This window comes from Papio anubis, chromosome 14 (assembly GCF_008728515.1).
Source record: "Papio anubis isolate 15944 chromosome 14, Panubis1.0, whole genome shotgun sequence".
Classification (NCBI taxonomy): domain Eukaryota; kingdom Metazoa; phylum Chordata; class Mammalia; order Primates; family Cercopithecidae; genus Papio; species Papio anubis.
The window spans coordinates 101,808,191-101,830,605 of record NC_044989.1 but is presented as its reverse complement, the minus strand read 5'-3'; the positions used below and the strand labels follow the sequence as shown (position 1 = coordinate 101,830,605).

The following is a 22,415-nucleotide window of genomic DNA, read 5'->3' as shown; positions in this document are numbered from 1 at the left end:
TGTCTCAGGTCATTTATATGCATTAACTTCATTTAGTCCTTAATAAGGTATGTGCTCTTAATGTCACTATTTTACTAATGAGGAAACTAAGGCTTTGAAAAGTTATTAAAATTGCCCAAAGCCATACTGCTAGTAAATGGTAGGGTGGGAATTTGAGCTAAGGTAGGTCTGCTTTAAGGTAAATTATACTGCCTGTCATCAGTAAAGGCTGAATTTATTCAAAATCTAATCAAAAGGTAAATTGTATCCTACCAAAAAAACGCATGGTAATTGGGTTTGACTACTAGGTTTTTGCTGAAGTGATGAAGTATATGTTCCCCTATGTGCTATAAACAAGTCTTGTTTTAATAGGGAGCTGGGACTGCATGAAACATGAATCCTCAAAATGTGTAAAATGATGGATACCCAGAAAATTCTTCTTAATTTCTAAAGTGACGAGGAGTCCTCATTTCAAAACTGCAGGCTTCTCTGTGGTGGGTGGGGCATGAGAGGAGTTTGGGGAGGTCCCGTGGGATGAAGAAAGATCAGAACCCAGCCCCAGCTTAGCCATCTGCCCATCTCGGGCCTCTGGTAAGTGGCTCGACCCCACCCATGAAGCAGACGCGTGAGCGAACTGATCCATAAGTCTCCCCAGCACGCCTGCAGGGTGGGATCCTCGCCTGCCTCTCCAAACCTGCGCTGACACTCAGCAGATGTCAGCCTGTCGGTCCTGTACTGCATATGAGGTGGGACCGCACTGAGTACAGGAATGGGGTGAAAAACATCAGAGGCTGGGAGCCAGAGAGCCTTCCCCCTAAAGAACTGCAAGCTAAGGGCCTGATGGACTGGAACAGCACATGTTGAGAATCATGACAGACACAATGCCATCTGATGTTTTTAATACCCAAGAGGTATTTTTGTTTAAAAAGCCAGTTTCAGGTCTTTCGTTAAATTATTATTAAAATTCCAAAAGCTGTCTTTCTTAAAACTTTGGAGTCCACTGACAGATTCTGTTTTATTCATGAATGTACTGATTTGGTCTAAAAAGAGCAATGCTTTCACTAGATTTTTATTTATGTTCAATGAGCTGATAAGTTGATTGTGAATAATCAACATTATCTACCAAAGCTATTCATTTACACATTTAGTTTATCTGAATCTTTCAAACATTTTATGTAGCTAACAAGGCAGACTTACAAACCTAAGAAGTAAAATCTTTCTAAGCACCTAAACAACTGTTTTACTTTTATTTATTTATTCATTTTTTGAGACAGAGTCTCTCTCTGTCACCCAGGCTGGAGGCGCAATCTCGGCTCACTGCAACCTCCGCCTGCCAGGTTCAAGCGATTCTCCTGCCTCAGCCTCCTGAATAACTGGGATTACAGGCATGCACCCCCACGCCCGGCTAATTTTTGTATTTTTAGTAGAGATGGGGTTTCACCATTGGCCAGGCTGGTCTCAAGCTCCTGGCCTCAAGTGATCTGCCCGCCTTGGCCTCCAAAAATGCTGTAATACAGGCGTGAGCCACAGTGCCTGGCGTAAACAACTGTTTTAAATCAAATACACCAAACTTATTTGAACTAAATCGGGATTCTCAATAACACCCCAAATTCTCTTAAATCTTTCAAATTAAAACCGCCAAGCTAATATACCGTGGACTTTTAAATGTCTCTGAGACATCTTAGGTAACAAAACACAGAGATGATCATGATGATTATAAAACTTGAACATAGTATTAAAGTGCACGGACTTGATGTTATGCGATCATATCCATGCTTATTGGCCTGCCTGGGAATGTGGTCCCTTAATTAATGAGAGAGATCTGCCATCTCAGCTGAGAGCACTGGGTGGAAGATTCTCAACAGCAGCGTGGGTACAGACACTAGTCACTAGTCAGAGATTGAAGGGCAAATACAAAGCCTGGTCGTACTGCAGGGGCAATGTGGCCCAGGCCACAGGGGAGCCATCCCCTGCCCCTATTATCATGATGCAATGTTATCATTACTGCATCACGCATTCCACTCACCAGGTATCGCTCCCTTCTAGTAAGAAGCTGGTAAGCCAACCTAGACTCTAAACAAGTACATCACATTATTTAGAGAACATCTCGGTCTAAACAGCTTTCACACTGTTAGGCCTCAGTCACTTGCCTGTAACCTTCATGAAGGCAGAGAGTGTCTCCAGCCCCTGGCTCTGTGGCCAGTGCCTTGCACTGAGCTTGGGGCATCACAGGTGCTTCATGTTCACCAGTGGAGTAAATGAACTATTTCTAGGAAGCTCAGAGCAAGAAAGTTCTTACTGGGCACAGGGAATGCAAAGAAGGTGCACACTGGTGAGGTACCCATGACCCCTACTTCACCAGCATTTCTGTTCTCCCAGATGTTCCTGCAGCAGCCAGCTGTATCCCTGAGCTTCAGTAGCACCCAGCGACCCGAGGCTCAGCAGCAGCTACAGCAAAGGTCAGCCGCAGTGACTCAGCCCCAGCTCGGGACGGGCCCCCAACTTCCAGGGCAGATCTCCTCTGCCCAGGTCACAAGCCAGCACCTGCTCAGAGAATCAAGTGTGATATCAACCCAGGTAAATGTGCCCTTGCCAGCTTCACTCGTTGCCTCTAGAGCAGACACCCTCTTCCAGTTTGGGACATACTTGATGGCTGCAGCCTGCGTGACCTGAGGCCTGCTGCCCTGTTCCCTTATGGACTGCGGGTAGATTTGGGAGTGAGCCGCCTTCTCCTTCTTCTGTTAAAGTCACTTTGAAACCCCAAGTTGTATTGGCTTCCTTCTGTGTCTTATAAACGCCCACCTCAGTCCCTTGCTCTTGTGCTTAAAGATATCATTCAGCTGAAACGTTCCCCTTTGATGCTGACTTAGGGTTGGAGGCAGATATGGCCATCCCAGAGAGCCACTGGCAGCTGAATGTCCCAACACTCAACGTCCACAGTCCTCGCCATCTACTCTGGTGTTAACCATTACCCATGTGAGCAGCCACTGCTGTTCACTGTCCCTTGTTCCAGGCACCCCCTGCTCCTCCAGGTGCCCCCTGCTCCTGCAGGCCCCTACTGCTCCCCTAGGCCTCCCTGCTCCTCTAGGCCTCCCACTGCTCCCCTAGGCCTCCCTGCTCCTCCAGGCTCCCACTGCTCCTCCAGGCCCCTACTGCTCCCTCTAGGCCTCCCTGCCCCTCCAGGCCTCCCTGCTTCTCCAGGCCCCCCAGACTACTTGCCAAACCCTTGCAGCCATTTCCACCTATTCCAAGCCACCAGTGACCTTGCAGTTGGACGAAATTGCCAGCAGATAAATGGCACTCAAACTGAATGGAATTGAGAAGTCTGGAGCAGCGCTCCTGGAGGATGACAGATGGGAAGGCAGCCTTTCCCCCAGCCTCACATTCCCATGCCCTCGTGGCTTTGGTAAACGTCAGTTGAGCTCCTGAGTTCACCAAGACCCAGGGAACAGGGATGAGCAAGAGCTCTCCGGGCCTCAAGGAGCTTGCAGTTCAGTAGAGAATCTGGGAACTTAGATAACTTGCAGCACAATACGGATAAGGACACATGTGGAAGTGTTTAGGACATCTTTCTTCAAATGTAAGGGTTTTGCTTGAAAATGCAGCCTTTTGATTTAAAAGGTCATCAGAAAAATAGGTGAGAAGAGCTAAGAAAATTTTGGAAAACAGAAAACTGAGGAAGGATTTATACTGTCTGATATTGGAAAATTTTGTAAAAACTTTAAGAATGAGAGCACTGTGTTATCAGATGAATGGACAATCAGTGAAACAGACAGAGAACCCAAAGCAGGTGCAGGCCCACTTCCTCACTCCTTTATTACTCCACTCAGCTCACTGCGTGCCAGGCACGAAATTCTGAGCACTGAGGGAAAGCAGTGAATAAAAAAGAAAAGAAAAAAAAGAATCTCTGTTCCAAGTGAGGAAAGAGACAAACATATGAAAATTAGAGTATGTCCAACGGTACAGGAATGCTGGTGAGGGCCGGGAATGGGCTGGAGGTGTAAAGAGGTAGCCAGGTAAGGCCTCGTGAAGAAGATGATATTTGAGTCAAGACCTGAGGGGGTGAAAGAATGAGCCAGCCAATGTCAGGGGAAGAGCATTCCACAGAGCCGTCAGCTTGTGCAAAGGCCCAGGGCAGGAGTAGGCCTGGTGAGCTGCAGAAACAGCCAGGAGGACCACATGTCTGCAGTAGAATTTGAAGCAGAAAGTAGATCAGTTCGAGGCACATTTGCTACTTGCCTGCCTGGAGTCCAGCATTGTCCTAGGCCCAAGGGATTCAAATACAGTCCAACGGGGAAGACAGTCACAAGATCAAAGCAATTCAGTAGCTGGGAGGTTCTGATGTAGAGGAAAGGCAAGGGTAGGTAGAAGGAGGAGACACTGGGAGGTTTCCTGGAGAGATGGCCCCAGGGTTGCGTCCAAGTCTTACCTTTCTCATTGAAATGATGCTCCAGGGTCCAAAGCCAATGAGAAGCTCACAGCTAATGCAGAGCAGCGGCCGCTCTGGGAGCAGCCTAGTGTCCCCATTCAGCAGCGCCACAGCTGTGCTCCCGCCAAGTCTGAATCTGACCACACCTGCTTCCACCTCCCAGGATGCCAGCCAGTGCCAGCCCAGCCCAGACTTCAGCCATGATCGGCAGCTCAGGTACGAGACTGCCCTTGTTTGAAGGATAACCCAGCCATCATTTTACCCCATTCATTTCAGCTTTCTGCTTTAGACGGAGGCAGAGTTCAGACAGATTCTAAAGTGTCCACAGTTGATCTCAGCTAAGGAAGCAGAGGACAGGCCTTGGGGTCCTGAGGTCCAGAGGAAGTTACCCACTGCGTCCGTCATCCTCTGAGAATGAAGCCAGGGGAGTGGGGATTAGGGTCAACCATAAAGGGTCCAGGCAGGCTGAGCAAGTGCTGCCACGACCAGTGGGTCTGTGGTTCAGGTGCTGATCAGTTTCCTATTTCCCCACCTCTGCTTAAAGGCTGTTGCTGAGCCAGCCCATCCAGCCCATGATGCCCGGGTCCTGTGACGCAAGGCAGCCCTCGGAGGTCAGCAGGACGGGACGGCAAGTCAAGTACGTGGACCCTGGCGGGAGGCAGGAGGCAAGCGCTGGCGGAGTGGTTCCAGGCTGGCCAGCCTCACCCGCCTGGGCCAGCAGCACTCACATGAGCCTTGCACTAAAGGCAGGGTCTGAGTGTGCCCACAGCTGTGAAGGGGACAGTGCCCCTCAGCTTTTCTTCTACCGTGTCCCATTTAAGCAGAAAAAACTCCGTGCTCCATGCTTAGAGCAGCACTGAATGAAACAATTCACACCCCGCCGTTTGCCATCATCTTCCGACTTCCTTACAGGTCTGAAGCCCTCACCCCTGAAGACATCCCTGGAGGGTGTAGCGCCATCCCCCTTCCCAAGGACCCTCCCCCGGGCTCCAGCTGACATTCCGCAGGCACACTTGGTGCTCTGTGCTTCTGGCACTGTCCTTGGGCCCTTCCCTCCCAGACGAGCAGCCCCGGCTCTCCCTTCTCCACCCTCCTCTCCACTAGCACTTGCAGGACCAGAGCAGCTTTACTCAGCTACTTAATTCCTGGGGACAACGGTTACTGGAGACACGGGGAGAATAGTTTAAAAGTTGCTGGAAAACAGTTTCTGGCCCTTGGGAATGAGGCCAAAATAGAGCTATCACACAGACATCCGCTTCATATTAACACTGGCTGACTTCGTGTCCAGAGCTCACCAGGACGGTGCTAGCCGATCAGGCCTGGGATGCCCTCATGTAGAGGCCTCGCAGGCACCGCCAGGCCCCTCTCCCTGGAAGTCCTTCTTCTGTGCCCTCCTTCAGCCAGCACTGAGAGGAACGGCAGATGGTTCCTGCCTTTCTGAGGGTCAGGGTCTGTATGTTCATTATTTCATTTCATCCCGATAAAATCCCTAGGGTGTAGGCACATGCTTGTTTTTTGTTTTTGTTTTTTTAAAACCAGTGAAGAGGCTGGGCTTTCAAGGGGTTAGATTACATTCTCGAAGGCCACACAGTGCAGATGGTGGGGCTGGAGGCCAGCTAACTCCAGGCCACAGGCCCTTTGGCTCCCTGAATCTTCAAAGTCCACCTTGTTGGCCCTGTCTGGGGTCTCCCCACACCTCAGGATACCTTTCTAGGCAGCCTCTGCCCCTGAGACTTTCTGGCCCTCCCTTTGGTCACAGGAGGGTAAGGAGGGACCTGCAGGTGGTGGGGAGCTGTCTGTAAAGTTCTGTTCATGTCTATCATTAGGCGGGGGGAAGTGGGCTGGTTTTGCTTTCAGATTTTACCTGTTCTTCCTAAATGATCTAAATAAGTGGAAATAGGCTGGGCGCAGTGGCTCATGCCTGTAATCCCAGCACTTTGGGAGGCCAAGGTGGGCGGATCACCTGAGGTCAGAAGTTCAAGACCAGTCTGGCCAACATGGTGAAACCCCATCTCTACTATAAATACAAAAATTAGCCAGGCATGATGGCACGTGCCTGTAATCCCAGCTACTCAGGAGGCTGAGGCAGGAGAATCACTTGAACCAGGGAGGTGGAGGTTGCAGTGAGCCGAGATTGTGCCACTGCACTCTAGCCTGGGCAACAGAGCGAGACTGTCTCAAAAAAAAAAAGAAGGAAAATGGAAGCAAAAATTCTTGTTACATCACTTTCCAGAGATGCTTAAAACACCCTGAACTAGGCAAGTATGGAAAGTTTTTCCTCTGGGAACTCTAACTGCCATTTTTGGTCAAATCGATAATGTATACCCTCCCCATCTCCCTGACTGTCTCTTCCAGACATGACCTAACGGTCCACCCTCCAGGGCGTGTCAGGATCTGCCTCCCACACACACAGATGCCTCCTCAGGGGAAGTCTGGAACCCCCACTGCCTGTCACAGATGACCCCAGGCAGCGAAATCACACCTCCAAAAACATCACGCAAAGCAGACTTCTCTCCAGTCTCTTTAGACATTTGCTCCTGTCCATAATCCCAGATTATTCCTAAGTGGCCTTTCTCTGCTCCTTGTTAGTGGACCATTATCATCACCATCTCTTTCTTTTTTAAAAGATGTTTTGTTTTGTTTTTTGAGATGGAGTCTTGCTCTGTCATCCAGGCTGGAGTGCAGTGGTGCGATCTTGGCTCACTGCAACCTCCGCCTCCCAGGTTCAAGCAATTCTCCTGCCTCAGCCTCCCAAGAAGCTGGGATTACAGGCATGTGCCACCATGCCTGGCTAATTTTTGTATTTTTAGTAGAGACGGGGTTTCACCATGTTGGCCAAGCTGGTCTTGAACTCCTGACGTCAAGTGATCCATCTGCCTTGGCCTCCCAAAATGCTGGGACTACAGGCATGAGCCACCACACCTGGCCTAAGAATGTTTTATTGTGGCAAAATATACATAATTTTACTATTTTAACCATTTTTAAGTGTGTCGTTCCATGGCATTAAGTACATTCACACAGTTGTGTGACCATTGCCACCATCCAGCTCCAGAACTTTGTCACCTTTTCAAACTGAAATCCTGTACCCATTAGACACCCACCCCCAATACCCCTTCCCCCTAGCCCCTGGCAGCCACCATCCTACTTTCTGTCCCTAAGAATCTGACAACTCCAGAGCCCTCATATAAGAGGAATCACACAACATTTGTCATTTTGTGACAGGCTTATTTCACTTTGCATAATGTCTTCAAGGTTCATTTACGTTGTAGCATGTGTGAGAATTTCCTTCCTTTCCAAGGCTGAATAATATTCCACTGTATGGACAAACCACTTTTTTAATCCATTCATCTCTCAGTGGACCCTTGGATTGTTTCTACCTTTTGGTTATTGTGAATAATGGTTTATAATAATTGTTTATTATATAGTGGTTTATTCACAATAAACCAAAATATGATTATACACATCCATGGATGTACAATTATCTTTTTCAGTTTCCTGCTTTTACTTCTTTTGGGTATATACCCAGAAGTGGAATTGCAGGATCATATGGTAGAATGGTCATTGTGTGTGTTTAATTTTTTGAAGAATTACCATACATTCATGTTAGTCCATTCTCACACTGCTATAAAGACATGCATGAGCCTGAGTAATGTATAAAGAAAAGAGGTTTAATTCGTTCACCATTGTGCAGGCTGTACAGGCTTCTGCTTCTGGGAAGCCTCAGGAAACTTACAATCGTGGCAGAAGGTGAAGAGGAAGCAAGCACAACTTCACATGGCCGGGAGGAGAGAGAGAAAGAGGGGGAGGGGCTACGCACTTTTAAACAAACAGATCTAGGGAGAACTCTGTCACAAGAACAGCAAGGGGGAAGTCCCCACCCACGATCAATCACCTCCCATCAGGCCACACCTCCAACACTAGGGATTATAATTCAACATGAGATTTGGGTGGGGACACAGAGCCAACATTTAACACAGTGGCTGCAGCATTTGACAATTCCCAGTAACAGAGCACTAAAGTTCCAATGTCTCTGCATCCTCAGCAACACCTGTTACTTCCTGGTTTTTTGATAATCACCATTGTAATGAGTGTGAAGGGACATCTCATTTTGGTTTTGATCTGCTTTGCCCTAATGGCTAGTGATGCTGAGCATGTTTTCATGTGTGTGTTGGCCATTTCTAGCTTCTCTTTGGAGAAATGTCAGCCCCATGCCCGTTTTTTGATTGGGTTGTTTGGGTTTCTTGTTGTGCAGTTGTAGGCATTCTTTATATATTGTATCCGTCTCTTATTAGATATGTGATATGCAAATGTCTTCCCCCACCCTGTGGGCTGCCTCTTTCCTCTGTTGATAGTGTTGATAGTGTCTTTTGATGCAAAAAAGTTTTTTTTTTTTTTCTTTAAGACGGAGTCTCACTCTGTTGCCCAGGCTGGAGTGCCGTGGCGTGATCTCTGCTCACCACAACCTCCACCTCCCGGGTTCAAGCTATTCTCTTGCCTCAGCCTCCCGAGTAGCTGGGACTACAGACACCCACCACACCTGGCTAATTTTTGTATTTTTAGTAGAGACGGTGTTTCACCATATTGGTCAGGCTGGTCTTGATCTCCTGACCTTGTGATCTTCCCGCCTCAGCCTCCCAAAGTGCTGGGATTACAGGCATGAACCACTGTGCCTGGCCAAAAGTTTCTTATGAAGTCCAACTTACTTGTTTTTTTCTTTGTTGCTCATGCTTTGGGTGTCATATCAATACTGCTTTCTTAAAGGACCTGTTTTCTCCTTCCCACGTGAAACAGGTACGCACAGAGCCAGACCGTGTTTCCAAATCCAGATGCACACCCCGTCAACAGCAGCAGCGCCCCGATGCCTGTCCTGCTGATGGGGCAGGCAGTGCTCCACCCCAGCTTCCCCGCCTCCCAACCGTCACCCCTGCAGCCCGCACAGGCCCGGCAGCAGCCACCACAGCACTACCTGCAGGTGGGTGCCAAAGCCCAGGGGGCCCCCGTGCAGGCCTGGGAGCCGGGCCACACTCCGTACCCCGAGTCTCAAAGATATTTTATTCCCTTGCTTTCAAGGTTGTTCTATCCCTAGTATAGAAGTAAGCCCCAGAAAGATTCTCATTTGATTGTTTTTCATGCTTAAAGGTTATGAAGTCTATATCTACGGAGTATGTGAAATTATGAGTCGGCTATTATGCCTTATGTGATTATGTGCTGAAAAGGTTCCTTTTTAAAAAAGTAGTTTTTACTCAAGGATTTGCAGCTAGACATGTTCATAGTTTTTAGAGCAGAAGTCAAAAAACATTGATGACTATGTTGGACTTTTCAGTGTGTTTATAAAGTCCTATATAAACATAAAGTTAAATCACATTTAGTTAAAGATCCATTAACCTGCCTTAGTAAATACAGTGATGTGTGAAATTGGGCTTGCCAGGAAAATTTGGAGCTCATTTACATGTGGTCACTACTTAGAAGGCAAAAATCACTTCAGGCAAGTGCCAAGTATGCCAAAAGCAGGGAGGGTGAGAGCCACTGGTCTGCAGGTTCACGTGGGAGCCACACGTCTGCGTCTGCCAAGCTCCAGAAGGGCCTGGCCTTCCCTTGCCCATGTGCAGGGTGCCCCTTTTCACCCAGCCCTTCTGTGTCCTAGGGGGCTTCCTCCCTGGCCTGCAGCTCCACCTGCACCTGCAAAGCCATGGAGAATGAGCAGAGACTGAGTCCTCTTGAGTACTGTAGATAGCGATGAAGATAGCTGTCCTTGAAGTTCTAGAATGTAGTTTAATTCCAATGCTGCTAAGCCATCTGTGCTGTAATTTTCAGATCTCCCTGACCCCACGCATAGTGGGAGTCAGCTCAGACTTTGGCTTTGCAGATCTTGTCAGTTCTCGAGACCCAGAAGTGATTTTGGATGGGAAATGAGCAACAGACAAGTTTGCATGCACCTGTTGCATACAAGATGCAGGCTATGAATACAGAGAGCTCTTCGGCCCACTCACTGCCCTTAGGGGCCTCGGGGTGGGGTGCAGAAGGTGGGTTAGCACAGAGTGCAGTCAAGCTCGGATTTGGGAAGAGTGGGAGTGCTGTGGTGGGGAAGCCTTCATGGAGGAAGGGACTTGAGAAGAGGGAGGGCTCAGAAGGCATCCACTGCTGAGTCTGATGTCCAGGAAATGCCTGAAGTGTGGGAGAGGGTGAAGATAAAGGGACAGTGTTCCAGCCAGACAGCCTGAGCAAAAGTTCAGGGCAGCTGTGCCTGGGCAGCTTGGAGAGCAGGGGGGTGCTGGGTTACTTGCAGGAGGAGATTTCATGGAAGGGAATAGTGGGTGGTAAGATTGAAGTTTCCAAAGTCAGGCTTTGGCCAGTCGAAGCTTTTAAACTTCCAATTAAGATGCTCCTAGTAGGTGCTGGTGAATCTGGAGGTAGCTACGGTATCAGGGACCAGCAGTGAAAATTGTGCAAATTGTATGTGTGTTTGGATTCTGCCCTGTCAACTATCTGCATGTGGCCTCAGGCTCCATCATCCAGAAACATTCTGGCTATAATGCAGATCATGTGCACGTGTTTATGAAACCATTCCCCACAGCCACAGGCCTAGGCTGATTGGGCCAGAAGGTGCCCCCGCTATTGGCGGAGAAGTTAGCTTCAGAATTCACCCTAAGGTTCCTTTCGTCCCCATCCCCACCACACCCCCAGGTCTTGCCAAAGCCACCTCTCCCCACATGACCCCCCCAAGAAAGACAGCCCTATAGTCTAACTCAATCTGCAGCATGCCCCACACTGCCCTGTAAGACAGCTGAGGGGCAGACATCAGAACCACCTCTGAAGCCCTTTGTTCTTTTTTTTCTAGGTACAGGCACCAACCTCTTTGCACAGTGAGCAGCAGGACTCACTACTTCTCTCCACCTACTCACAACAGCCAGGGACCCTGGGCTACCCCCAACCACCCCCAGCACAGCCCCAGCCCCTACGTCCTCCCCGAAGGGTCAGCAGTCTGTCTGAGTCATCAGGCCTCCAGCAGCCGCCCCGATAGTGCCCCGGCACTGAAGTCGGGACACAATCAGCTTTAACCAATGGATGAGGGGGGTGGCCACAGGAGATGGGGAGAGGAGTCTGAACTAAACCCCTGGCTTTTGTGCACACTGCATATGTTTCAGAACTCCTGGATGGTAACCATCTCTGGAGCGCAGTGCTTGCTGCAGTGGAAATGATCAGGAATACTGACCGTGTTTCTCTTGCCTCCGAGGTTCTTGGGCACACTCTATAGCCATACTGGACAGGAACCAGGTGCCCCGTGTAGGCATCGTTGGTCGGTTTACCTTCAGAGATGGCGCATCTCGCTGCATCCCCCAAGAGTGCACTGGTTGCTCTAGCCACCTGCGGCCCGCCCATCTGCGCTAGCTGGCCTTCACTCTCTTGATCATCTTTCCTTTGTATTGGAGAAGGACTGGGTCAGAGATCTGTTGGAGAGAGAGAATAAAGAGATTATTTTTCATTATTTTTAAATGGTTGTTTTTGTTTTAATTTGCACAGCTGCACAGAGGAAATAACTTAGGCACTTTCTGTTTTTTTAAAAAATAATAAGGTCTCATGGCTTCGTTCAGAGACCACAGTAACAACAACAGCCCACCAATCAGAGAAGCTGGTTGTTATTAACCAAGCTACAGATTCACACTTTCTGGCCTAAACCCTAATGGGATGAGGCTTTTCACCCCATGCCATGCTGGTGGTGATTTTTTAGCCCCTAAATAAAACACTGGACTGTTTCCTGTTTACTTCATTGATTGCAACTACAAAGGTGGACTCAAAGCAAAGCACAATCATGCCAGCCAACATTCCAGAATTCTGCTGAGAACTCCAAGCCTGTGAGGGGAGAGGTTTCACAAGCCAGACAGGCCTGGGGGACTGCAGTCCCCAAGGAGACCCCGCCATGTGCTGGCCCTTTGAGTGAGAATGCTGCATCTTTCTACATATCTTCATGAGAATACTGAGAATTGGATTTTCCTTTTCAAAATGCACTTTGCTTTTTTTGTATGTTTTGTTGAGATGTTTCTAAAGAAAAGATTTTATGTAATTATAAGATGAAGCGTAGTGAATTGTACAGTCGTTGTAATAATGACCTATTTCTATATAAAATAAAATTGTATGGCTTATGTGTAAATTATTTTGTATCTGAGATACCAGTTCCTTTCCCAAATATAAAAGTATAAAAGTTTTCTTGTGTTTTTCTGTGAGTGAAAATTTTGTAATAAATTAACAAATTTGTACAATTTCCTCTGTCCCTTGTTATACATCCCTGCCTACATCTTTTCACCAGTAATTCTTTTTTTCTAATTTCAAGATGTTTCAAGGATAATCAAAGATACGGAAAAGATGAAAGCAAGCAATCAGTAAGTCAGGCAGAGGCGCTCAGCTTTTTGAGCTGCAGTTTTTGCATCGGCCTGTCAGGTTCTGATCTTTGTATTAAAGTTTGTGCCAGAAAAACAATGGTTTACTGTAGAAGTGACAGCAAAACAAAACAGAAAAAAAGTTTCTGGAAACATCTCAATCTTTTTTTTTTTCTTTTAGACAGAGTCTCTCTCTCTTTCCCAGGCTGGAGTACAGTGGCATGATCTCAGCTCAATGTAACCTCTGCCTCCTGGTTCAAGTGATTCTCCTGCCTCAGCCTCCTGAGTAACTGGGATTACAGGCACCCACCACCATACCCCGCTAATTTTGTGTTTTTAGTGGAGATGGGGTTTCGCCATATTGGCCAGGCTGGTCTTGAACTCCAGACCTCAAGTGATCAGCCCACCTCGGCCGACCAAAATGCTGGGATTACAGGCGTGAGCCACCATGCCCCGCCAACATCTTAATCTTGACACAGGTAAAATCCATGGAGGCGACCAAGACATTCTCCACCAAAGCTCTCATTTATAGCCCATCATTAAACTCACTCAGCTGGAACTGCATGGGGTTTCGCCACCAACATTTAGATATCAGTGACGTGGGCAGCATGTGTGTCTCCATATAAGATGTGTACATAGGCCATGTTGAGGGTGGGAGCATAGCCGCAGCATCTAGAAGATTTCTGCCAACTACAGACAGCCAACCCATCATGAGGCTTCATGGGGCTGAAGGAGGGTACCCTGGTGTACTGTGGTTGAGAACCACTGCAATGGCAATGCCCTTTCCAAAAGCATCGGCCCAAGAGAGCAAAGTTCTTTCCCTGCTGCATTGCTATGGCTCGCTGCTCCTACTCCTCCCGTGTAGAATGCGGATGGCTCTTCCCAGTTCTATGACTAGGATCGGTTTTGGATGGCAGAGATGGTGCCGTATAAGTACATCCAAAAAGTTTTATTATGCATACAATTGTTCTAATCCTGAGAAAAAGGTAAGTGAAAATATTTTGCGCACACTAAAACACTCTTTAAAAGAACCAGAAATTAACCCCCTTCTTAAAAATGCTATGTGAAACTTTATTCACTATTTTTACATGTTTTATAAATGCAAAGGTTTCTAGATCTGATTTGTCTGTAAAAGAATTTGTATTTTAATTTGCTGTCAGCATTTTTTTAAGCAGAACAATATTTTTAATGGACAGCATATTTATCGTCCTAGGATTTTCTAGCTGGAAGTCATTTAAAAAGGGCAGAGTGTGCCTTGCTACTAATTTGATTTAGCTTTGCTTAAATCTTACACGTGTTCAGAATTTGGATAAACTCAGAAAATTCTTATTGTGTAATATTTCTTTAAACCCACATTCATCATGGGAATTTTAATCCCTAAACTTTTGATTCGTTAAAGTTTGCTCATTAAAAGGCTATTTTGCAATGCTGTCCTATTTCCAGAAAGACCATGACCTATTTGGAAAACTATAAAGTCTTGGCTCATGTGAAATGACTGAAATGTGAACTGGGAGTACACTGTTTATGATCTTTTCAACTAAGTTAAAATGTATCTACTGTCTCTAATTCAACTAAAATTCATTACATTAATTTTAAAATGTTGTTTGTGCATGCAACATGGGGAACTAGCCAACTGTTCTAAGCCATGACATTTCACACTCTTGTCTAAATTATCTGGTAACATTTGTTTTGGTACAAGACTGCTTTGGTTTCCCTCTTCACTTTGTGTAGGCACAGCCTGAAGGTCTCCAAGTCTGCCATTATTGTCCCAGAGAAATAACTAATTTGCATCCTCTAGGGACACCTGTTAGCAGCTTTTTGGGCAGACATGCATGAATTTCATACTATGCATACAAACAGCTTTGTTTTTCTGGAAAGAAAAGCTCATTGGACACACAAAAAAGAAAAGAACTCTTGTAGGATTTGTGCCTACCCACACTTAGGCACATCTATGATACTGACTCATTTTTAAATTACAATTACCTTTTTTATATGTCATGTTTTATTTTAAGCATGAAGACAGGAACTCATGGCCTTTTATGAACTCAACTTTTCTAATTGACCATTGTTATTTATTTCATGCTCGAATTGGTACAACCCGGCCAGTGAGAGCCGGCTCCTGTGTTTGGCTCTTTTCTCTTTGTAGCATTGCCCGTCAGAAATCAGACTCCAGATTTCCTTCTGGGAACAATACCGTCAAGGCCCATACTGATTGATTGATTTTTTTATTTTTCCTATCTCAAAGCATGGAGACAACTACCTCCAAGGAGTCCTGATTCCTTTTAGTTTAAAAAAAAAAAAAAAAAAAAAAGAGAGATTAAAATCTAGACACCTAGAGTAAGACTAAGAGCTGGTATTGGGTCAAGTGCTGCCTCTGTTGCTATTACTGGGTCATCCTGTTGTGATGGAGCTGAAAACATTTCCAGTCATGAAATCACATTGATTTCTGCAATGTAATATATATTATACTGTAGTCTACTTTTCTAATGTGATTTTGTTCAGCATTTTCTCCTAAACTGACATTCCATATGAAGTCAGTTATGAACTGTTGATTTTAATTTCAAATACCTCCTGTGCCATTCCTCTCCTCTCTGTCATATTAGTTGCTGCCTCATTTGGGCCCCATTTAAGCTGGGTCACAGAAACAGCCTCCACACTGACCTCCCAGGCCTGGGCTACCCACACTACCTCTTTAACACCTCTTCACCACCACGCCTCTTTCCTTTTAAAAATCTTTCGGCGGTGCTTCTTGGAAAGTTCCACTGGACCTTTCTGGAGCTCAGTCCAGCATGAAACTGCCAAGGAGGACTCCTCTAGCCCCTTAGATTTGTCGCCCCTAAAGCTGGTGGACGGGAATGCAACCTGTCTACTTTCTTGCTGCCCCCACAGGGAAGCATTCAGATCTTGTTTCATTTTAAGGATTCTCTGCTAATCAGTAAAAGTAAAAACATGTGAGTGATTAGCCCAGCTAACCAGAGAGTTACAAAGTTCGTATTATGTGGTTCTGGTCTCTTTGAGGCTCAGCAGTCACTGGCCTGGTCCCTGGGGCTTGAGAGGGAAAGAGAAGCTGGAAGCGTCTGCAGAACTCCAGGCAGGCAAATGATCTTCAGTCCTCAAACCTAACAGTCCTTATTATACCTCTGTTCAACCTTTATGTGAGGCAGGAGAGTTGACATCTTAGAGGGATGTTTTGTAGATTCCCACTGGAGGGGTCTATTTATTTCAACAAGAGGTAGGATCTACTCACATTTTATCAGTTATACGGAAACTTGAGTCAGCTGGCACTAGACTTCTGATTTATTACAGTAACACTTTTATTACCTCTAACGGATGGTACCCTAGAAAGCTGTCCCTTAATCCCTCTCTAGGTGCTGGGATAGAAGGGGCAAGATCCCATCTTCAGAGAGTGATTGCAGGGAGCCAGGATCAGAACAATGATCTGAAAAGGGCCCTGAGGTATGAAAGGCCTGAGGCAGGCTTTAGGGTGCCTGAGCAAGAGGAAGAGGAGACGGAAAGGAGATGAGAGCAAGCATCATTGGGTTGAAACAAATTGTGCTAGCCCCTCTTCTTCCTTGTTAACAGAACCCCACTTCCGTGCATTAAAAGCAATGTGTCTAGCCTGTAATCCTAGCACTTTGGGAGGCCGAGGCGGGCGGATCACAAGGTCAGGAGATCGAGACCATCCTGGCTAACATGGTGAAAACCTGTCTCCACTAAAAATACAAAAAAATTAGCCAGGCGTGGTGGCAGGTGCCTTGTAGTTCCAGCTACTTGGAAGGCTGAGGCAGAAGAATGGTGTGAACCCGGTAGGCGGAGCTTGCAGTGAGCCGAGATCACGCCACAGCACTCTAGCCTGGGTGACAGAGAGAGACTCCGCCTCAAAAAAAACACACACACACACAAAAACAAAAACCAAACAAAAGCAATGTGTCTAGCCCAGCCCAAAAAATACACAACTAATCATTAGGCCAAAGTAATGATGACAATCCCATTTGCTTTTGGCGGGTATGTGCTCTCCCAGCCTAACTGAAATGGAGTCCCTAGTTCTAGCCAATGACAGGCAGAAAGCGACTGGAGGTTTCTAGAAAGGCCTTTGGAGTCTGATAAGAGGCATGGGGGGAGGCTTGCTTGTCCAACACCATCTCTTGCCTTTGAGGACTGCTGGGAAACCTACAAGTGCAACATCTACCTTGATACAGGATGCAAAGGTTCCTCATGAGATCAGAGTCCCTGTTCCAGCCCAGAAATTGCCTGCCTCCAGTCTTGTCTGTGAGGTCCTGAAACATGTCCACTGCTGAAAACTCTGTTAGTAGGTTAGGGGTGACTCGGTCCGGGCATTTTCCCGTTCACCAAAGTGCCAGGCATTAAGTGGACCCTTTCAACTTGGGACATCAAGCTCTTTCGTCCTGAGAAATTTCTCTTAAATTCAAGGTACCATCATCATGAAGTTTCACAACTTTAAAGAGAAGATCCTAAAATCTTTCAGAGAGAAAAAAATAACGCATCACTTCTCAACCACACCGAAAAATGGAAGACAATGAAACCTGCCTTCAAAATGCTGGGGAGAAATTCTTTTCAATTTAGAATTCCATCTAAGCCAGAATTTAAATTTGAGGGTTGAATAAATTCTCAGATATCTGAGGGCTCAGAAACTTTTTAGCTTGTGTACTCATCTTACGAAACCACTAAAAATGGTGCGCTCCTGTGAAAGAAGGGAGTTCGTCAAGAAAAAGGAAGACATGGGTCCACAGATCCAACTGACTGTCTCCGAATCTCTAGGCTGGTGACACGCAGTTCCCCGTTCTCTGGGGACCTCCTCAGATCTCCCTGTCGTGTCATCTCACATCTGTCATTTCTCGGGTCATATCCAACCCACTCGGTCACCCATGCACCGGCACGACGCGACAGGCCTGTGGCTCCACCGCCCTTGACAGCAAAGACTGGCAATCCCGTGCCGGCCCTGCTCGACGCAAGCACCTCCAACGCCGGGCTGCGTCTGACTCTGGGACCGCCAGCCAGGTACCTCGCTCGACTCAGGCTCAGTCAGTGTTGGTCGGATGCATGAATGAATGCGGAAAACAAACGAAAGTCTCCCTCCCTGGCCCTGCTCCCATACATCTGTAGGCCTGGGTTTTGGTTTTATCCGAAGACTTAGACACGAGACGCAAGTTCCTTCGCGGAGCCAGACGGACTCCGTCGGAGAGAAGCGGGACTCGAGCTCGCGGCCCAAAGGCGCGGCCCCGCCCCGACGCCCTTTCGCTGTCCCCACTTCGGCGCGCGCCGCTGACGTCACAGCCTCGTCTCTCCCCTTCCCTAGCCACACCCCCTTGCCTGGCGACCCGGAAGTTATACTTGCAACTGCGGCTTTGCTTCTCCCACAATACTTCGCGCTCTTCCTTTCCAGCTTGGACCCGGCAGAGTGAGTATGGGTGGCGGAGTCTGGGCTTCTGGAATCCGGCCCCATCCTCCTTTGGGATTGTGTTAACTGGGACCGCAAAATCTCTCCCGAGCTAGCCCGGGTCTCCGGTTGTGGGAAATGGGAATACACGCTGCGTTTAAGGGCTCCCGAAGCCTGAGGAGGAAAGTGTCCGGGCTTAGGGGAGCCGGGGCGGCAGGTATTTCCAGGTCGGAGGTGTCTGAGGGGCGCGGGTGCGTGGGCCACTGGGTGACCGACTTAGCCTGGCCAGACTCTCAGCACCTGGAAGCGCCCCGAGAGTGACCGCGTGAGGCTGGGAGGGAGGACTTGGCTTGAGCTTGTTCAACTCTGCTCTGAGCCTCCTTGTCGCCTGCATTTAGATGGCTCCCGCAAAGAAGGGTGGCGAGAAGAAAAAGGGCCGTTCTGCCATCAACGAGGTGGTGACCCGAGAATACACCATCAACATTCACAAGCGCATCCATGGAGTGTGAGTATCCCTGTAGCCGCCCTGGGGCTCGAACTCATGCGTCTGGTTGTCACTCTCAGAGATGCGCCGAATCATCTCCACCCCAATCTCTTCCTCTTGTGGCCTTCCCTATTTCATTCATTGGCAATTTAACAAATCCTGTGGGCTCTGCTTTCCGAATACATTCACCGTCTGACCAGCTGCGTTGGTCTTTCTGACCGTCCCCATTCTTACCGGAATGTTGACAGTAGCAGCTCCCTGCTCCTGTTCCCTTCCCTACCCAGACATACGTAGGGATCTATTCTCAGATCCTGCATCGGTCTATCTTAGGTTAGAAATCAAGAGTTCTTGCCATGATCCCACATTGGCTGACCCGCTTAATCATACCGGGCGTGCTTCTGTTTCAAAGTAGCTGCTTTGTTGAATTTTTACTCTTTTATTTTTCCCTATGCCTGAATGTTTTTTTCCACAAATAAATGCTTCGTTGCCTTTAGACCTTGAGTCCAATGTCACCCTTTTTTTTTTTTTTTTTTTAAGACGGAGTCTTGCTCCGTCCCCAACCTGGAGTGCAGTGGCGCGATCTCGGCTCGCTGCAACCTCCGCCTCCGTGCCTTAGCCTCTGGAGCAGCTGGGATTACAGGAGCCCGCCACCACACCTGGCCTACCTTGGTCGTCTTAGAGAAACCTGCAGCCCCTTTCCCTAATGCTTTCTCTTTTCCCTGGTTTGTTTTTCTCTGTAGTACTAGATACCGTCAGCTGTAACCAATAGGTTGCTTACATAAGCTGTGTGAAGAACAACGGATTGCCAACTGCTGTTATTTCTACTACCTTTTACTTCTGGATGTTTAAGTATTTAAGTGAAGTGAACTTGCTTGATGCGTTCATAGAGTTAACTGTTGCCCTCATCATACTCAAGAAGAAACCTGCCTGCACATTTCAGGCCCCTGCTCTTTAAGCATAGATGAAGTTAATAGCATTGAATGATCTGTTCCAAAAACATGTCCTGTCTTAAGACATGACATTTAATCAAATTTAATATTTTGAGGATTTCAGAAAGTGGATTATGCATCTTCTTGTCCTAAGTATTATGCTAGTTGCTGGGCATTACACACTGGTGGGAAAAAAAGATTGTTACTGCCTAGTTGAAGGTTTGGTTTAGGCTGGTTTTAGGAGGACATACCATCTACAGTAAGTCCTCACTGAGCTTGAAGCACACTGGCCTACTGTATGCTGTAAAAACTTGGTTTTGTTAAATGGGACATTGCTTAAAGTCAGTTTCCAGGAGCCTCTCAATGACATTGAGGATTTCTTACATGTACCTAATTTCGTGCTCCTTTAATTTGTTCACTTTATGTTTGAATCGTAGGGGCTTCAAGAAGCGTGCCCCTCGGGCACTCAAAGAGATTCGGAAATTTGCCATGAAGGAGATGGGAACTCCAGATGTGCGCATTGATACCAGGCTCAACAAAGCTGTCTGGGCCAAAGGAATAAGGTGCTAAAGTTATCTGTATTTGAAGGTGAACTTTTGCAATGACACCAGCTTCACTTACCCTGCAAGAGCCCGTATCAGTTCAGTAATTTGGTTAGTGCACGTGGAAGTATAAAAAAAAATACTGTGACTGTGACTTAGGTTGGGTAGTATCTGCAGGGAAGCCCTTAATTTAATGGCTTATGAACTGAGACCCAAGTGAAGGAGCCAGCAGTGTAGGGTGGGAAAGAGCATTGCACAGAGAGGAAGCTTGGCGGGATCTGGGAGCAGGGTGGTGAGTGCAGGTAGGGTGGAATAAATGACTGAGCCCAGTGGAGGAGGAGGGAGGGGTGAGGGCTGACCATGTAGGGTAGCTCTAGACAGCAAGGCAAGTCCACCATGAGAGAAGTGGTTCTTGGCCTGGGACAGTTTACCTGTCCTCCTCGGGGTTGTGGCAGGGGCAGTGTTTGTTGTTGTCACTACTGAGGGATACTATGGGCCAGGGACACTAAACACCCTACAATTCATGGGGCTGCTCCCTCAAAGAGTTGCCTAGCCCAGGTGTTAGTGCTGGTGTTGGGGGACCCTGCTCTAAAGTGGAACCAGAAAACAGGGGAGGCTTGTGCTTTAAAGGATGTCATGAGGTGCCAGAACAGAAGTGGAGTGAAGGGCAGCTAGAGGAATGGTGACAGTGTGGACTACTTGATTCTGGAAACGGGTGCGGGGAGGACTGTCTGCATCTGTGTGGTATTTAAAACTTAGGATTAAGTGAGATGAACAAGACAGGGACCTGAGACCCAGCTCTTCTGTGGGTGGACATTTAAGGGTGCAGCAGAAGAGGTGTCCTCCGATGCCTGCCTTGGGATAAGAGGAATGGGATTACAGGAGCCAAAAGAGGTCCTGAGTTTATAGGAATCCGGGGCCTAGAACAATACCCGGCACATCCTAAGATCGATAGAGGAAAGAGAATCAGCTGTGATGCTAGAGAGAGGATGAGATAAGACAAGGGGATTGCATGTGGAGATAAACTGAATATGCGCCTGTGGCAGAGTTTTTAACAGTGTTTTTTGTTTTGAGATGGAGTTAATGTTGCCCAGGCTGAAGTGCAGTGGTGTAGTCTCAGCTCACTGCAACGTTCAGCTCCTGGGTTCAAGCTGTTTTCCTGCCTCAGCCTCCCAAGTGGCTGGGATTACAGGCAGCCACCACGCCTGGCTCTTATTTTTTGTATTTTTAGTGGAGATGGGGATTTTACCATGTTGGCCAGAGTGGTCTCAAACTCTTGACCTCAGATGATACACCCACCTCAGCCTCCCAAAGTGCTGGGATTACAGGCTTAAGCCACCGCGCCTGGCCTTCACAATTTAATGTAACAAAAATCACGTAACAAGTTTCTGGTGATAGACAAAAGACTAACACATTTGGACCCAGATATCTGCGTAGGATTAATTGGTTGAATATCAATGGTGGCTACCTTAACATATCTTCAGACAGGCATCCCTCCTGTGGTAACAGCATTTAATGTGCATCTGGGGGTTATGTTTCATTTTCCAGGGAACTGGTAAGTTCTAGGTTGGTCAGAGTAGAGCAAAGGACAGCATTAGAAGCAGGGATCTGAGATATGTGAACACAGCTAGTGGCTGCTTGGTTGAAAGGAGGCATTGACTTTAGCAACACAATTATGTTTTTATTAGGAATGTCCCATACCGAATCCGTGTGCGGCTGTCCAGAAAACGTAATGAGGATGAAGATTCACCAAATAAGCTCTATACTTTGGTTACCTATGTACCTGTTACCACTTTCAAAAGTAAGTTCTCCATCCCATAAAGCCATTTAAGTTCATTAGAAAAATGTCCTTACCTCCGTTAAAATGTGAATTCATCTGTTAAGCTAGGGGTGACACACATCATTGTACCCTTTTTAAATTGTGTGTTGGTGTGGGAAGATGCTAAAGAATGCAAAACTGGCCCATATCTGGGATGTAAAAAGGTTGTGGAAAATAGAATGCTACACGCCCAGACCCGTCTACAAAAGGTTTTTAGAGTTGAAATATGAAATGTGATGTGGGTGTGGAAGTTGACTGTCATTTTCTTTACAGATCTACAGACAGTCAATGTGGATGAGAACTAATCGCTGATCATCAAATACATCAAATAAAGTTATAAAATTGACTTTGTTTTGGTTCTTTTTAGTTACAGCATAATGTGCTTGTATATCCTATCCTAATTATGGGATCATTTGAAGAGCTTTTCCCACATTGATTGCCTGTGTTGCTTTCTCCCCAT

The 22,415-nt window shown here is 47.1% G+C and overlaps 2 protein-coding genes and 1 long non-coding RNA gene across 10 annotated transcripts in view; 2 read left to right on the top strand and 1 right to left on the bottom strand.

Moving 5' to 3' along the window:
• The window catches only part of NPAS2 (neuronal PAS domain protein 2), a 175,121-nt gene extending 162,455 nt beyond the window's left edge, over positions 1-12,666 (top strand). For 4 of the 7 annotated variants that reach the window (XM_009184788.4, XM_031655443.1, XM_031655440.1 and 1 more), the window contains 5 exons: positions 2,359-2,556; positions 4,434-4,624; positions 4,953-5,045; positions 9,200-9,380; positions 11,247-12,621. In XM_009184788.4, coding sequence (XP_009183052.3) covers positions 2,359-2,556; positions 4,434-4,624; positions 4,953-5,045; positions 9,200-9,380; positions 11,247-11,429 — 846 coding nt within the window. In that variant the 3' untranslated portion in view covers positions 11,430-12,621. Of the gene's footprint in view, positions 1-2,358; positions 2,557-4,433; positions 4,625-4,952; positions 5,046-9,199; positions 9,381-11,246 lie in introns of all 7 variants that reach the window. The other 3 variants (XM_003909038.5, XM_031655441.1, XM_031655442.1) reach the window with 3 other exon arrangements.
• Positions 9,529-18,131, bottom strand: LOC103877157. The gene is made up of 2 exons (XR_636738.3): positions 16,973-18,131; positions 9,529-11,856 (listed from the first exon to the last, which is right to left on the bottom strand). It is a non-coding gene; the product is annotated as an uncharacterized LOC103877157 (long non-coding RNA).
• On the top strand, positions 17,600-22,301 carry RPL31 (ribosomal protein L31). 2 transcript variants are annotated; one of them, XM_009184787.4, is made up of 5 exons: positions 17,600-18,202; positions 18,580-18,686; positions 20,032-20,157; positions 21,825-21,937; positions 22,229-22,301. In XM_009184787.4, exons 2-5 carry the CDS (start codon positions 18,580-18,582, stop codon positions 22,258-22,260), a joined length of 378 nt encoding a protein of 125 aa, XP_009183051.1. In that variant the 5' UTR covers positions 17,600-18,202; the 3' UTR covers positions 22,261-22,301. The 2 variants fall into 2 exon arrangements, with proteins under 2 accessions (XP_009183051.1, XP_021780814.1); XM_021925122.1 differs by lacking the exon at positions 17,600-18,202 and adding an exon at positions 18,380-18,398.
• The last annotated feature ends 114 nt before the right edge of the window (positions 22,302-22,415 follow it).

Bases quoted from the DNA above. Each gene is read 5' to 3' on its own strand.
- RPL31 (XM_009184787.4), top strand. From the start codon at position 18,580: ATGGCTCCCGCAAAGAAGGGTGGCGAGAAGAAAAAGGGCCGTTCTGCC. The intron at 18,687-20,031 runs GTGAGTATCCCT...TTTGAATCGTAG, and splicing joins CACAAGCGCATCCATGGAGT to GGGCTTCAAGAAGCGTGCCC. The intron at 20,158-21,824 runs GTGCTAAAGTTA...TGTTTTTATTAG, and splicing joins GTCTGGGCCAAAGGAATAAG to GAATGTCCCATACCGAATCC.